General features: G+C 40.5%; 1 protein-coding gene across 5 annotated transcripts in view; it reads left to right on the top strand.

Moving 5' to 3' along the window:
• Window positions 1-6,587: 6,587 nt before the first annotated feature.
• The window catches only part of KCTD3 (potassium channel tetramerization domain containing 3), a 49,231-nt gene continuing 38,425 nt past the window's right edge, over window positions 6,588-17,393 (top strand). For 2 of the 5 annotated variants that reach the window (XM_023632667.2, XM_014738076.3), the window contains exon 1: window positions 13,191-13,264. Coding sequence is in view for 3 of the 5 variants with exons in the window: in XM_023632666.2 (XP_023488434.1) it covers window positions 6,914-6,996; window positions 11,223-11,276; window positions 11,526-11,571; window positions 13,191-13,264 (257 nt within the window). In the remaining 2 variants the exon portion in view is untranslated. Of the gene's footprint in view, window positions 6,997-11,222; window positions 11,277-11,525; window positions 11,572-13,190; window positions 13,265-17,393 lie in introns of those variants that run through there. The other 3 variants (XM_023632666.2, XM_023632665.2, XM_070256043.1) reach the window with 3 other exon arrangements.

Here is a 17,393-nt window from a genome sequence, read left to right as displayed (position 1 = left end):
ATTGAGACTTGTGTTACGCTCAGAATATGGTCTGTCTTGGTAAATGTTCTATGAGCACTTGAAAAGAATGTGCATTTTGCTGTTGTTAAGTGGAATGTTCTATTATATCAACAGGTCATGTTGATTGACAGTGTTGTTCAAATCTTCTATATCTTTACTGATTTTCCATCTACTTGTTCAATCAATTATTGTAAGAGGGGTATTGAAACATCTGTCTGTAATTGTGGATTTGTCTGTTTCTCCTTTCAGTTCTATCAGTTTTTTCCTTCTGTGTTTTTAAGTTCGGTTATTAGGCACATAAGTATTTTTGATTGTTATGTTGTCTTAATGACATGGCTCCTTTATCATTATGAAATTATCTTCTTTACTCCTGGTAAGATTCTTTGCTCTGAAATCTACTTTGTCTGATATTCATATATCTACTCCAGCTTTCTTCCTACTAGTGTTAGCGTGGTGTCTTAGTGAGTTTGGGCTGCTTTAACAAAATACCATAGACTGAGTGGGTTATAAACAACAGAAATTTATTTCTCATAAAGCTAGACGCTAGAAGTCCAAAAGCAGGGTGCCAGCATGGTTGGGTTCTGATGAGGGCTCTTTTCTGGGTTGCAGACTGCCATCTTCTCAGTTGTATCATCCATGGCAGAAAGAGGGCAAGAGAGCTCTCTGAGGTCCCTTTTATAAGGGTGCTAATCCCATTCATGAGGGCTCCACTCTCATGAGATTGTACTCATTCTGTACTGTAACCTGACTTTTTTCCCCAGCTAAAAAATATACTGGGCGTCCTTGTTTCATATAGATTTGCCCTATAATAGCCATAGTACACGGCATCATCTTTTAAATCCTACCTTGATGGTTGAACAGTCCGATTGATTCTAAGTTTTTGCTACTATAACACTGCATAATGAACATGCACTTCTTGATATGCACCTGTGTAATATGTCTATAAGATATATTCCTAGAAGAGAAGTGCTACGTCAGTTGGATGTACATTTAAATCATTTATCCTCTTTTTTTTTTGAGGAAGATTAGCCCTGGCCTAACATCTGTCACCAATCCTCCTCTTTTTGCTGAGGAAGATGGGCCCTGAGCTAACATCTGTGCCCATCTTCCTCTATTTTATATGTGGGATGCCTGCCACAGCATGGCTTAACAAGTGGTGCGTAGGTCCTTACCCAGGATCCAAACTGGTGAACTCTGGGCCGCCAAAGCAGAATGTGCGAACTTAACTGCTGTACCACCAGGCCAGCCCTGATACTCTTGATTGTCCTCCAAAAACTCTGTACCCTTTCAAACTCCAGTGAATAATCAATAAGTGTGACCATTTCAACACTGGATTTTACCCAAACTCTTAATTTTTGCCAACCTCATGAGTGACAATTACATCTTCTTCTGCTCTTTGAATAAGCATTTTAGTGTTTTTGTTTGTTTGTTTTTGCTGAGGAAGATTAGCCCTGAGCTAACGTCTGTGCCAATCTTCCTCTTTTTGTATGTGGGTTGCTGCCACATCATGGCTGATGAGTGCTATAGCTCTGCACTCTGGATCTGAACCCATGAACCCAGGCTGCCAAAGTGGAGCCCATTGAACTTAACCACTATGCCACAGGGATGGCCCCCATTTTAGTATTTTTATTAGTAATTATTCCATTACTTGTCTGTTGGTATACTTTCCATATTTTTTTTTTAAAGATTGGCACCTGAGCTAACATCTGTTGCCAACCCGTTTTTTTTTTTCCTTCTTCTTCTTCTCCCCAAAGTCCCCTGGTACATAGTTGTATGTTCTAGTTGTGAGTGCCTCTGGTTGTGCCCATATTTTTTGTTTTTATTTTCTTAATTGATTTGTACAATGATGTACATACAATCACATGCTGTGGAATTTTAATCATTTGTCTGATTGATATTGCAAATATTTTTTCTCATTCTGCTCTTTGTCTTTGAGTTTGTTAAGTGCTCAATTTATTCTTAAAAAGTAGGGGCTGGCCCCGTGGCCAAGTGGTTAAGTTCGCTCTGCTTTAGCAGCCCAGACTTTCACAAGTTTGGCTCCTGGGCGCAGACTCAGCACCCATCGTCAAGCCATTGCTGAGGTGGCATCCCACATAGCACAACTAGAAAGACCTACAACTAGAATATACAACTATGTACTGGGGGCTTTGGAGAGAAGAAGGAAAAAAAAAAAAAGATTGGCAACAGATGTTAGCTCAGGGCTAATCTTTTTTAAAAAAAAGAAAATCATATACAAATTTTAAGTTTTATGAGTAAGAAGTCCCTTCAGATACATCTCACATTGATCTGGACACATGAAAAAGTCATGACTGATGCAGGCTTGGCAAGCCGAGAAGTTGAAAGAAAGATTTCTTGGACTCTCAAAGTCCGGCAGTAGTGCTCTTTTACTCAGAGAATAGCATGGGGACAGGACCTATGGGCAGTGGAGAGCTGCAATGGGTTGAGGGCAGGGCTAAATTTATAAGGCATAGGTATGTGAGTTATTTCTTTACAAGACAAAGGAAAGATCACATAAAAAAGTCATTAAAATGGTATCAGTGCAGGTGGGGTCTGGTCATCTGGTGGTCATATAACTTGGATACGAATCAGGTTGAATCAGGTCAGGATGTCCTATACTTCCTGGAGGGTGATATAGATCGGTAAGTAGGCCAGGAAAGCTTGGGCTTCTCTCCCTGATGATGAGGATTTTTAGGCTGGTTAGTTTTAAAACTACAGATGAGATTCAGGCTCCAAGGAGTGGAATTTGTTTGCCCCTTTGTTGGGAAACATTTACATTTCTAAGGGAAACCTCTATCTGTGAAGATGCCTCCCTCTCTGTGCCAGGAAGAGGGGGGGATGGTCTTATCTCTAGAAGCTCTTAATCAATGCCAGAGGCAAGAACTTAAGTTGGTTACTGTCTGGCAACCTCATATAACTGACCCCCCCCCCCAACAAATCCTCCTTTGTCTTTAGCCGAGGATAAAATTCAAGCGGTGACTTCTGCCATTGACTCAATCCGGTTTGATTCTTATCTACCATTTTAACTTTTTTACATATCCTTTGTCTTGTAAAGAGATGACTCACATACCTATCCCTTAAATTTAGCCCTAACCCTCAACTCGGGGCAGCAGCGGGAGCTCTGACTGCCCGTGGGTCCTGTCCCCATGCCAGCGGGGGCAGCAGCAGAAGCTCTGCCTGCCCATGGGCTCTGTCCCCATGCCAGCGGGGGCAGCAGAAGCGGCAGCAGCAGGAGCTCTGCCTGCCCATGGGTCCTGTCCCCATGTCAGCGGGGGCAGCAGAAGCGGCGGCAGCAGAAACTCTGACTGTCCATGGGTCCTGTCCCCATGCTATTCTACTCTCTAAATAAAAGAGCACTACTGCCAGATCTTGAGAGTCTAAGAAATCTTTCTTTCGACTCCTCGGCTCACCGACCCCGCATCACCTGAGGCAGCCTTCATTCTCATCAATGACCATTTGTCTTATAAAATAGTGAGACCTCTTCCTTCTGATGAGATGTCTTGTTAATAGTTACTAAGTACTATGCAATGAGATGAATATTATTTCGTTTATTTATTTCAGGAAAGATAAGAAGTCTTCTCACAAATATTTTTATTTATGAGGCCTAAAATTCTGATCACCAATTTCAACATGTGTGGGCTTTTCTCACACCACCAGGCAATTCTTGGACACCAGATTGGCATCGTACAATTCGTCTCAATTCTGACACTATCTACCTGGAGAAAGTATGAGATTCCACAGGCTAAGGGCTCAGTTCCACATGACTGCCCTCCACTTCAGATGCCAATTTCAAGCCCAAGTTGTTCCCTGTGCTTCTGACCCGACTGGCTGTAAATCAGAGGTTCCCATGACCCCTTCCTTGGATTCAATTAACTTGTTAGAGTGGCTCACAGAACTGAGGAAACTAGTTTACTCACTAGATTACCAGTTTATTACAAAGGGTATAAAGGATACAAATCAATAGCCAGATGAAGACATACATAGGGCAACGTCTGGAACAAAGGAGCTTCTGATCTCACAGAATTTGGGGCCCCACACAGTGGCATGTGAGTGGGGTCTGGTTCACCAAACTGGAAGTTCTCTGAACCCCATCCGTTTGGATTTTCCAGGAGGCTTCATTACATAGGCATGATTGATTAAGTCATTGGCCATTGGCATGGATTCAACCTCGAGGGTAGGGAGGGTGGGACTGAAAATTCCAACCCTCTAATCACAGGGTTGGTTCCCCTGGCAACCAGCTCCCATCCTTAGGTTACCTAAAGTGCTTTCCAAAGGTCATCCATTAACATAACAAAAGAAACCATTATTGCTCTCATCTCTTATGAAACCGCAATGGTTTTAGGAGCTCTGTGCCAGAATCAGGGATGAAGAGCAAATATTTATTTCTTATTATCAGTACAATATCACAGGCCATATTCTAACTCCAGGTGGACTCTGGAATTCATTAAAGGCAAAACCTGTTAGCAAGTGTTCTTTCACATTCTTCCAAGGTATGTGCCTAGGGACAATTAAATGGCCTTTTTACCATCTAGTTCTAGCCTGCAAATTGGAAAGCAAAGTTTCAGATCCTGATAGAAGCAAATACTATAGGTTAGAGCAAAGATAGGTAACACTCTTTAAAGTGTGAGGGATTCTTAGCTTGTTGCTACCTCAGTCTGAACTGCTACTCATCTTCTCAGTATAAAGTGAAGGTAGGAGGTCCAGTGCAGAGTGACCCTGAATTGAACTGGCTTCAAACTCCTGCTGTGCCACGTGTCAGCTATGAGTTTTTGCACAAGTTTTCTAATCATTTAAAATCTCAGTTTTCTATTTTTTTTTTAAGATTTTATTTTTCCTTTTTCTCACCAAAGCCCCCCAGTACATTGTTGTATATTTTCAGTTGTGGGTCCTTCTAGTTGTGGCATGTGGGACGCCGCCTCAGCATGGCCTGATGAGCGGTCCCATGTCTGCACCCAGGATCCGAACTCGCAAAACCCTGGGCCTTGGAAGCAGAGCTTGAGAACTTAACCACTCGGCCACGGGGCCAGCTCCTCAGTTTTCTATTTTTAAAATAGTGATAATAATAATTGTGAAGAAAAAAAGAAAATTTCTGAACCATCTAGCATATAATAAACCCTTAATAAATACAAATTAGCTATTATTATCATCATGAACTGGGGTAAATAATATTTATCTTATATTTATAAATACTGCCATCCTCTTTTAAATCAAATTTGGATAAAGTCATTGTAACTCTGGTATATTGCCCAGCAGAGATTTTTTAAAAAATTACTACCATGAAATTAAAAACATCACGTAAGTCTTCAATTTGAATTCTTACGGTAAATCTGATGCAGGCTCGGGGACCTGAGAAGGAGTCAAAAGAAAGATTTCTTGGACTCTCAAGGTCTGGTAGTAGTGCTCCTTTATTCAGAGAATAGCATGGGGACAGGCCCCTGGGCAGTGGAGAGCTGCAATGGGTTGAGGGCAGGGCTAAACATATAAGGCATGGGTATGTGAGTTATTTCTTTACAAGACAAAGGAAAGATCACATAAAAAAGTCGTTAAAATGGTATCAGTGCAGGTGGGGTCTGGTTATCTGGTGATCCTATAACTTTGCATTTGAATCAGGTTGAATCAGGTCAGGACGTCCTATACTTCCCAGAGAGTGATATAGATGGGTATATAGGCCAAGACTGGTTGGGCTTTTCTCCCTGGGGCAGCCTCGATACTCATCAACAGAACATGCTCTGCTTCAGCTGCCTGGGGTTTGCAGGTTCGGATCCCTGGCTCAGACCTATGCACGGCTCATTAGCCATGCTGTGGTGTCATCCCACATAAAATAGAGGAAGATTGGCAGAGATGTTAGCTCAGAGCCAATCTTCCTCAAGCAAAAAGAGGAAGATTGGCAACAGATGTGTGCTCAGGGCCAATCTTCCTCACCAAAAAAAAGAGTATTTTTTGGAAGCCTCTATGGTTTTGGGTTCCAACATACACTGTTTAAAGCACAAATAATTAAAATTTTAAAAATTGCGTTTATTTGCGTGTGTCTAACATTACTTGAGTGATTGCTGTACTCCAGAAACCTGTTGCCCTACACATCCTAGGGTTTTTTTTCTTTTGTCCTTTTGTTTCCTTCCCTTTTTAACAACAAAAAACTGCTTGGGAGAGGAGGGATGAGATTGAAGAGGACGAGGTAAGGGGTTTTCTGAGAGAAGCGCTATCAAGTTTTAAAATCCCCAAAGTTCCACTATTTACATTTCAGCATCAACTTCTACCGCCCCCAGGAAATCTTCCTTTCATCTCCCAAATCCACGTGGAGAAGGGAGACAAGAAAGATGCTCAGAACATTTCGCCCAGACTTGCCTTCAAGCTGGGAAATGTGCCCCCTCGAGCTACAAATTCTTCAGTGTAAACGGGAAGAGGCTGGCACTGCGTGGGGAGGAGGAGGAGAGAATTGGGATCCTGCTGGAGCAGGCGCCCGGCCAGGAGCCCGGCCCCGCCCCTCCCTCCACGCCGGCCCCGCCTTTCCCCCCTCCTGCCCCGCCCCCGCGGCGGCGCGGCGGGCGAAGGCGAGCGCGCCGCGGTATTTTGTCCCGAGCGGCGCCCCCTCCTCCCGGGCGTGCGGCGGCCGCCGTGGCGGTGGCGGCGACCGTGGCAGCGGCGCGCTGAGCCGAGGCCCGGGCCGGCCGGCGGCCTGGAGGCCGCGAGTGGGGGAGGCCGGGCCGCCCTGCCGCGCCGCCCGAGCGCAGGCGAAGAGGCGGACGCGAGCGAGCCACGCCTGGCCGCCGGGAAGGTGGGGGAGGCCCCGCGCGCCTCCCGCCCTCCGGCCGCCGCCGCCCCGCTGGCCCTGCAGCCGCCGCCTCGGGTTCCCGCCGCGGGCTCGGCGGCCCCGGCCGGGGAGGGAGGGCGGCGCGCGCGGCCGGAGCCGCCGGAGATGGCGGGTGGGCACTGCGGCAGCTTCGGCGCGGCGGCGGCCGGCAGCGGCGAGATCGTGCAGCTGAACGTGGGGGGCACCCGGTGAGTCGGCGGGGAAGGGGGTCGGGGCAGGGATGCGGCGGGCGGCCCCGGGAACGCGGGGGGCGAGCCGGGTGGGGAGCGCAGGCCCTCGAGGCGGGAAGGACGGGGGGCGGGTCTCGGTGAAGTCGGCGAAGGCTCTGCTGCGGGCTGGGAGAGGCGGGAGGGCCATAGGGCCGGGTCGCTCCCTCCTAGGATGCCCACCTTTGTGCCTCCCCCTTTCTAAGGCGTCGGGCCAGAAGGGATGTTCCATAGCCATCCTCACCTGAGCTTGGAGTGTATTTGAGGAATTTGTTTTGTGGAAGCCTGGCCTTGTGGTTTGGCTGCTGCCCGTGAACCTGCCTCCCTTTCTCTCGGGTCAACAAGGTGTCGGTTTGCTTGGACCAGGAACAGAATACACTGTCCTTTTCTTTTCCACGCCTCATTAATTAAGGGCTGTCTGTCATCTCGAAGAGTTTCGGTGGGGGCAGTGCAGTGGATTCGCCGTACGTCGTGCTTTGTTTTCGGACTTTCCTGGTGTTCGGCGTGGAAGGATCTGTGCAACTTTTAGGGCAACGTGTCCAGAAACTGCAGTTGGCACAGTTGGTTCTGGGAAGCTCTGGATGCTGGCACCGTGTGGCGCACTCGTAGTAAACACACGAAAGCGCTTCTCCGTCGATGCTCCCTCTGCCTTCCTCTCCTGTCTATGACGTTTATTAAGCTCGTTAGGGAGAAACATCGTATTTTTTTGTGTGTGGATTTTCTATGCCCTCTGAGTCACTCCTCAGAAATAGGAGTTGGCCGATTCTGTTTGAAGGAAGGGGGTCGTTGAATTTTAGGCTTGGTGGGAGATAAGTGATGAAATGCCCTGGAATATAGTGTATTTTGCTGTGCTGCTGATATGAAGGGTTTTCAACATCTAAGATTTTTCACTAATATTGAAAAGGAAAATTGCAACAGTGTGAACCGTTGTGATAAAAATGTATGGTGTTTTAATCTTAAACATGTAATAGTGTTCTAAGTGTACTAAAAGTATTCAACACAAGGAAAGTAGTTCTTCATTCTTTTCTTGCTCTTTCTTTTCCCTCATCTCCCAAAGCAAAACTGTTTAATAGTTTAAGAAATTACAACATTATTGCCACTATATAGATACCAATCTTAGGGGAGAAATGGGTATTTTTCTAAGATCACATGAAAAGATTGCAGGTTTGGTAATTTGTGGATGCAAAAATGGAATACCCTGCAAGAGTAACCTTCAATGTGTGAATATGGAAGAGCAGCACATTGGTCATTTAAAATCCCTGCACTGGTTTCTGACCGCTATTGCTTGTGGCTGTATTCCTTATCAGGCATTCTAAAGGACATAGAGTATCATGAGAAAAATTAAACAATGCTGAGATTGAAAGTGAATGGCTTAATTATGGGTGAACTCTTGTAATGACTAGATTCAGTTTAAAATTTTAAATTGTATAAGGCAGGTGTTTTGGAACTGGAACAATTTATGTTTTATTATGGAACTTGATTTGATTAGGTTCTAAAGTTTTCTAAGTGCTAGTAACAAAGAATACAAAATAAGAAATAAATTATTAGATTAAAAATTTAGAAGACAGATGAAAGTACATAGGAATGAGAAGTAAGGTTTAAAAAACTCACAAACTTTAGGATTTCTAGGATAAAATAGTTTCTAAGATAAGTCATGACATGGGCCATGGGAAACAGCATCCAACTTTGAGTGTCCTGAGGGTATTTTCTTGAGTTAACTTTTGTTGCAGCATTTTAGAGCTAGAAGGGGTCTAGAAGTCATCTATATCTTGTGCAAGACACAGGTTAACACAGTCACTTAAGTCATCGTAAAAGAAAAAGTCCTGATGTGGTTGTCATTAAAGTTGAAGAGTTGCCACTGGGAGAACCATCTGTGGCGGAGAATTGAAGTTGGCTCTGAAGTAACAGAGTGAAACCCCAAGGGAGGGTCTGTTATGAGCAGAGAAGCGTATGCCATAGGTAAGGTCTTTTTTTTTCTCCCAAGAGGAGAGAGTCATGAAAATGGACGTACTCAAAGGAATTATAGAAATGATCAGTTTTTATGATTTATTTAACACTTTGGGATGATTCAGAAAGTAGAGAAGATGAGGCTTCGTTTGGAATTGTTAATATTTATTATTTACAAAAAGCAACTAGTGAAGTGAAAGAAACCCAATATGACTCAGTTTCTGATTAATTCTGTTAGAATGAGTATGATTTGCGGCCGCGTGAGAGAGGTCTGGGACCAGCCAGTGGGGGACTCGTGGACAGAGAACTTTGGGCTCAACTGATAGGAATTCCAGTTCCCAGGCTTTATCTCCAACTAGCTCAACAACCCAGGGCAAGTTATTTTTTATTGCTTAGTTTCCTAAAATGTAAAATGACAGTAATAGTACCAACCTTCCAGGATTGATACAGGAATTTGAAGTAATAAATGGGAAATGCAGGGGTTACTGGCATTATTAATAGTAACACTGCAGAATAAATAATTTTAATTAGATTGCTTCCAAGTTAATTTAGTAGGAAACAAGTAGCATAGAGTATACTAAATATGGATGTGCTAATATCGTTAGTATAACTGTTATTGAGACGAGATTACACATGACCCTTTTCCTGGCACACTGTGGATATGAGATTAAAAAACATAGAAAGGGCTTTCGTATACATTGCAGAGAATTATGCTTGTCATATGTAATTTTAAATGCCATAGTTTTCATGAGATCATATTTGTAACCAGTTTAAAGCTCTGTGGATTTTTTTCTTCTGTCTTCCTCTTGTTTGGGGGAAAAAAAATTGGTGGGGATAAGAGTCTAACCCTTTTGCCCAGAAATTCAAGATTACTAAATACACCCCAAACTGCTGATTTTAATTGAAATTGCTAGTATGCCTTTAAGCAGACCTGTGTAATTTTCTAAGTAACACAGAATTTGCGTTATTTGGCAGACAGTTTCTGAATAAGCAGTGAGCATGAGAGGTCGTAAGTTGTAAGTGATCCTTCCATGGACTTTATGTGACGGCGTCCAGAACAGAGTGATTCATTTCTGCAGTGGATCCTTGGATCCTTCAGTCTACCATTGACTGGATTTCCTTTTGTTTATTTGACTCAGTCAGTTTCCTGTGACTAGTTGTAATCTACTTCTCATTTTTTCCCAAGATTCTGCTAAGATATACACTTGGGAACAGTTGCTATGTTTTCTTGAATAAACAGTTTGGCTCCTATCTTAAATCTGATTAATGACGGGCATGAGAGCTGCTTTAAAACAAGCTTGTCGTGCTAGAGAATGAATATAGAGTGAAATAGGTCTGTTAGGCTCTCCTCTGTGTGGGGACACGTGGTGATAGGGACAGAGTAAAAAATACATAGTAGTTCAGTGTGATGAGTTTTAAAACGAAAATATTCAGACAACGAAGGCTGGGCTGCATGAGCCCTATATTGCGTTCTTGGTCATGTCAGTTTACAGTAGCTGCGGGTTTGTTTGTCCCAGTCTGTTACACAGTGCTTTCGTAAAGTTGCCCACATTGGTGGTGATAAGCAGCCTTGATCAGATGGCAGTTAACCTCAAAACAATGATATATTTACTGAGTGACTTTTGAAGGAATGAACGCAACACTTGCCAGGAGGCCAAAACTACATAGAAAGTGTTAAATGCATATTGTACAATGGAATTACTCTGAGCTCAGAATGATAATATAGGATAGACTACTGGAAAAGCCCTTAAAGAGAAGGTAAAACCTAAACGCCATCAAGAAGCTGGATGAGCCTTGGATTATGGGACATGCTGAGGGCTGTGTAGCTGGGATAAATGAAGATACTGAGCTGATAGTAGGCATGACTTGTTTGGAATATTAAGAAGTACTCTCTTATCAGAGGGAAAAACAGTTTGTGATGGAGAGATGATAGGGGACCTGAATGTTAGGTTGAGAGGTTTAGACTTGGTGGGATGGGCAAACTGTTGATTCTTCAGCAAGTTGACATGCTGGAAAGTCACATTTTAGGAAGCATTATATGTCAGTGAGTTAATTGATTTTTCTGAGAGCTCTTTGAATAATCTTAACTCTGAATTGAAAGTAGCAAAATTTAAAAATATTAAATGTAATAAATATAATTGATATAGCTATAGCTATGCAACAACTTGTAAATTGTTGGCCAGCATATTAAAGTACGTGAACTACCATTGAAATTTCAAATCATGTCCTCATTTATAATACCAGATAATTTTCAATTGCAGATTTAGTACCTCAAGACAGACTCTCATGTGGATTCCAGATTCTTTTTTTTCCAGGTATTTCATATAATTCTTTAGTACCATTTTTATTACATTTGTTATTTATCGAAATAATAAAATTTTTCCTTGTCTGTTAATGTTTTTATTTCTTGAATAAAAAATCTTAACTGTTAAAATAGAATTTTTTTTATTTTACTTTGAAGATATGACTCATTTGTGTTGGTCTTTGACATTTGATAAAGAATTCGGACATTTATTCATACTCGGATTTTAAAAACTAACTAGCTTATTGTTAATGACTTCTAGTTTGCTGAGTGGAAGAATTTCAACTCTTCGGGATGAAACTGGTGCTGTGAGTATAATACCGTTGATGTATATTTCTAAATTAGAGTAATTAATGCTTATAATGCTTGATCCTTATTATATGGTAACTCTAAGAATATAGAAAAGCTAACACTTTAATAACCACTGAGTGAAAGTGACACATACGTCAAGTTTTTTATTTCCTGTCATGTATAGAGTGTTTCTGTGTTTATAGAAGAGAACTCTAAATTGCATATAGCAATTTAAGTATTCATGATTAGAGAAATTGTAGGATATAAGTTTACATTTCCAATAGAGGAAATAGTTCTTTTAATTAATAGTTAAAACTTTAACAGTAAACAGCTGAATGTGACTACTAACATATTTTGATATTGAATTAGAAAAAGATGTTGCAAATTAGTGAAGTCCTATGGGTTTTTATCTTGGAGGGTAACCTTAAGAACTTGTACAGCAGTGGTGGAGAGAGGGGAGTAAAGAAGTATTAAGTTTCAGTAGCAAAAAATTGGTTTATACATTTAAAAAGCAGTTGTAGTGTGTCAAGCCAATGTCGAGTGCTCACAAAAGCAGAAGGGCTTTCTATTTGGAGGCAGCTAAGTGACCACAGGGGTTTGTTTGCTGTGATGAGACCTGCAGAAGAAATAAAGCAGAAAAAGCAGGTATGTCCATGTGAGATTATAAAAAAGACCTTAGTAATAAGAGCTCCACAGTCTGCGATGGGTCTTTAACTTCCAGTTGGTTGGAATAAAAGCAAAAGCAGAGATTTATGAAGCTGGAAGAACCTCACTCGTGTTTACGTAATTGATCATAGCTAAAAAAAAAAGGTTTTATTGTTTGCTACCATCTCCCTGTCTAATTGACTTACGTAAGCTTTAAAAAGTATTCAGTTTTATGGTTAGGGCTTTTGTAATTGATTTAAAATAATGTTGGTACATATTCCTGTAAAAAGTTATTAATTATTTCATGTTTTTAAGCATTTTCCTTTCCCCTTATGTATTTTGTGGTACTGTGTTTGTTATGTTTAAAAAATGTTTTTTGTCATCAACCCAACCCCCATCCCCCCGCCCCAAGGAAATTGAGATGGTGAGTTGTAAAAGTATTATGAGAAGAGTGTTCTTTTCCAGTTTTGACAGCAGTGTGCAGTATTCACTTTTCTTGATTACCCCTGTGTGTACTGTGAAAGTACATTGTTGTTTTAATGATTCACCTTTGAATCACAAATTATGTAAGTCACAATCACTTTCATCTATGATTAATGATCAGACAGTAGAAGAAAGTATTATTTATGCATAATGTTTTCAAAGTATTTATTGAATTCTAGAATATTTCAGATAAAATTTTTGCTTGAGGTATCAGTTTAACCAAAGATATAAATAAGTAGGAATGAGAAAACTGACTTAACTACATACCATTTTCCTACATAGTAAAATATCATCAATCTAATAGCTTTTCAGGAAAAAAAGACAATGCCACATTAAATGCACACAGTTATAACTGCATTCCAATTTTAGAAGCATTAAAATTTAAGAGTGGACTCAAGGAAAGATAGTATTTAAATAGTTCAGTCTTTGTTCCCTGACTTAGTGTTACAGACATTAAAGTTAGAAGTTTTGTTTATAATTTGAAAATAAAACAATTCTTCATTTACAGATATTTATTGATAGAGATCCAGCAGCATTTGCACCCATTTTAAATTTTCTTCGGACAAAAGAGCTAGACTTAAGGTAGGAAATCCATCCTTTTAAATAAATTCTTATTGATTGGTATGTGTTTTTGGTATATTTTGTGAAGAAAAAGTGGGTTTTTTCCTGAGACTATTTGGCTAAAAAGCTTCCTTGGAATTAAACTCTCGTGGTCCGGGCCCCCGTGATCTTCGTCTCCACTGCTCCAGCGGCTTCCTGACCAGGCTTCCTGCCTTCATCCTTGCATCCCTCTAATTCACTTTTCATACTGTAGTCAACATCATCTTCTAAAAATATAAATCTGATCTGATGACTACTCTCCTTAAAACCCACAGTTAATATGTTATTGAACTGCTGGTTGAAGATTTTGGTGTTTTGATAGTGTTTCTTACAGCCGTCTCTAATCTGGCCCCTGCTTCGTTTCTCTTACTTGAGCACTTTGAACTTTTTCTGCTCTTGGCTTAATGCTGACTCCATCAGTGATCCCTGCTGTCTCCACTTAATATAGGTATTCACAGTTTCCTGTACTGACACTCCCACAGCATTATCACACTTACTGCTCGTTCAGCAGTCTATCTTCCGTTAGACTTTAATTTCCAAAAGGTGAGCACCGTTTACTATACATCCCCAGGATCTGGCCTTGTGCTTGACGCACAGTAGGGGGTCAGTACATGAGGGTGTTTTTGTGTGTGTGGGTAGATGAGTGACCATTTAAACTATTTGTTTACCTTTGCCATAGTCTGATTATAGGAGTGCAATTTGTATTTTATTGTTCTTTTATTTCATATATTCCTAGTGAACTTCACTTTGTATTTATTACATTTTTTAGACATAGTTTTTAAAATTCTGATTGTTTATTTGAGCTGCCTCTTTATAATATTGTATAATTTTTGTCTTATATTCACTAGAATATGAGGTCCTTGAAGGCAAAGATTCTTTGTCTGGTTCCTTCCCTGCTGTATTCCCAGTGTGAAGACAGTGCATGGAGTAGCTGCCCCGTAGATATTTATTGAATAACAGTTCATTGGGCTTTTTGTTTGTCTGGTTTTTGGCCTGGGATCGGGTAGAGGTAGGAAGTATGTTACTAACTACTTAATTCTTGAGTAAAATTTTTTTGACACAGCATTTGATTAAAGAATGAATTTACTTCTCATCAGTGTCCTTGTGACTAAGCCACAATCCCATGAAAGGCAGAGTTATTTTAAATATCTGTATTTACTGACTACTTTTCTTACAAATGCTGCCTTATTTCACTTAAAGGGGCATAGCAAATTAAACTTCCCTGACTAGTACCTTCCAAAAGAAGATGAGAAGGAATTAAAAAGAATAGTATGTTCTGATTCTCTTCCTTGCATAAAATTCTCGTGTTGCCCTTATCACACTGTACTGTCATGACTGTGTTCATTTGCCTGTCCTCCTCCGGTGACTGGAGCTCCTCAAGGACATTTTTGTGTCCTGAGCCACCTTGTAATTAGCCAGTACTACTGTACTGTTAACACAAATGGTTTTGAAATAAAATAAGAAAGCTTTAACTGTTCTTATGTTAAACCAGTCACAACCAATTTCACCAATAAAAGCAATTTAATAGCACAATTGCATGTGTTTATCAAAAATCCCAGGGAATTTTTTTCCTGTCCCTTGTTTTAAGACTTTTTATTTTTTAGAGCTGTTTTAGGTTTATAACAAAATTGAGAGGAAGGTACAGCAATTTCCCATATACCCGCTGCCCCCGACACATGTGTAGCCTTCCCTGTTGTCAACATCGCTCACCACAGTGGTACATTTTATACCGAGGATGAACCACATTGACGCATATAATCACTGAAAGTCCGTAGTTGACCTTACGGTTCACTCTAGGTGTGTACATTCTCTGGGTTTGGACAAATATGTGATGACGTGTCTGTCATTTTAATATCATACAAAGTATTTCCCTGTCCTAAAAATCCTTTGTGCTCTGCCTCTTGATCCCCAGCCCCTGCAACCACTGATCACTTTGTTATCTCCATAATTTTGCCTTTTCCAAAATGTCATATTTGGAATCATAGAGTATGCAGTGTTTTCAGATTCTTTTTCTTTTCTCTAAAACACTGGATTGCTATGGCTTTATAGTTGGTCTTGGAGTAGGGTGCTGCCGGTCTTCCTACTTTGTTCTTCTTTAATGTTGTGTTGGCTATTCTGGGTCTTTTGCCTCTCCATATAAAATTTAGTGTCAGTTCGTCAATATTCATAAAATAACTTGCTAGAATTTTCATTGGGATTGCATTGAATCTTAGATCAGTTTGGGAAGAACTGACATCTTAACAATACTGTGTCTTTCTGTCCGTGAACATGGAATATCTCTCCATTTAGAGTTCTTTGATTTGCTCATCAAAGTTTTATAGTTTTCCTTATATAGATCTTGTATATATTTTGTTAGATTTATGCCTAAGTATTTCATTTTTTGGGGTGCTAATATAAATGGTATTTTTAATTTCAAATTCTACTTGTTCGTTATTGGTACGTAGGAAAGCAGTTAACCTTTGCACATTAACCCTGTATCCTGCAGCTTTGCTGTAATTCCTTATTAGTTCCAGGCGTTTTTGTCCGTTCTTTTGGATTGTCTATGTAGAAGATCATGTCATCTGCGAACAGTAGTTTTATGTCTTCCTTCCCAATCCATATGCCTTTTATTTCCTTTTTTTGCCTCATTGCATTTCTAAGGCTTGCGAGTATGATGTTGAAAAGGAGTAGTGAGAGGGGACATCCTTGCCTTGTACCTGGTTTTAGTGGGAGAAGTTCCAGTTTTTCACCATAAAATATGATGTTAGCTGTAAGGTTTTTTTAGCTAGTCTTTATCAAGTTGGGAAAGTTCTCTGTTCCTAGTTTACCGAGACTTTTTATCATGAAAGGGTGTTGGATTTTGTCAGGTGCTCTTTCTGCATCTATTGGTGTGATCCTGTGTTTTCTTTTAGAGATTGTTGGATTCAATTTGCTAATACATTGTTCAGGAGTTTTGCGTCTATGTTCACGAGGTATTGGTCTGTAGTCTTCTTTTCTTTTCTTGGAATATCTTTGTCTGGTTTTGGTATTAGGGTAATATTGGCCTTCTAAAATGAATTAGGAAGTATTCCATCTGCTTCTATCCTCTGAAAGAGACTTAGAAAATTGGTATCATTTCTTCCTTAAATGTTTGGAAGAATGAATACTGGGCCACTGTTTCTGTTTTGGAAGATTATTAATTACTGATTCAGTTTCTTTAATAGATATAAGCTTATTCAGATCATCTCTTTTTGTGTAAGTTTTGACAGATTGTGTCTTTTAATGAATTGGTCCAGTTCATCTGGGTTATCAAATTTGTGGACGTAGAGTTGTTCATAGTATTCCTATAATGTCCTGTTCATTTCTGTGGGATCTACGCTGATGCCCCCTCTCATTTCTGCCCAGGCAATATTTTTGAAGTAAAGACATACTATAACTGAAATCTGAAATGAATCGTTAGTATTGTAAAGGCTTAAGCTTCATTCTTTTTACTTATATTTTCATATTACTTAACTGTACTCATATTTTCCTCTGGATAACATAGCCTTTCTTAAGGCTGGTCTTTTTCCCCCCCATTTTCTACTTTGCTTTTATTTTTGGTTTCTGATGCGAGGAGAATCATTTATCTGAATTTATTCATTCAACAATATTTATTGTGTAACTGTTATGTACAGGTACCTTGCTAGGCGCTGTGTGAGGTATACAAAAATAGATCAGAAGTAGATCATGCTTACCTGAATAGATATTTTTCCAAAGAAGACAGACAGATGGCCAACAGGTACATGAAAAGGTGCTCAATATCACTGATTATCAGGGAAATGCAAATCAGAACCACAATGAGATAGCACCTCATACCTGTCAGAATGGCTGTTATCAAAAAGACAACAAGTAGCCAGTGTTGGTGAGGATGTGGAGAAAAGGGAACCCTTATGCATTGTTGATGGGAGTGTAACTTGGTACAACCACTATGGAAAACAGTATGGAGATTCCTCAGAAAGTTAAGATACAATTAACATGTGATCCAGCAATTCCACTTGTGGGAATTTATCCAAAGAAAATGAAAACAATAATTTGGAAAGATATCTGCACTCCTGTGTTCGTTGCAGCGTTATTTACAATAGCCAAGATATGGAAGTAACCTAAGTGTCCGTTA

The sequence above is a fragment of the Equus caballus genome, chromosome 30, assembly GCF_041296265.1.
Source record: "Equus caballus isolate H_3958 breed thoroughbred chromosome 30, TB-T2T, whole genome shotgun sequence".
Classification (NCBI taxonomy): domain Eukaryota; kingdom Metazoa; phylum Chordata; class Mammalia; order Perissodactyla; family Equidae; genus Equus; species Equus caballus.
The sequence above is the reverse complement of the archived record's forward strand: the minus strand, read 5'-3'. Positions and strand labels throughout refer to the sequence as shown.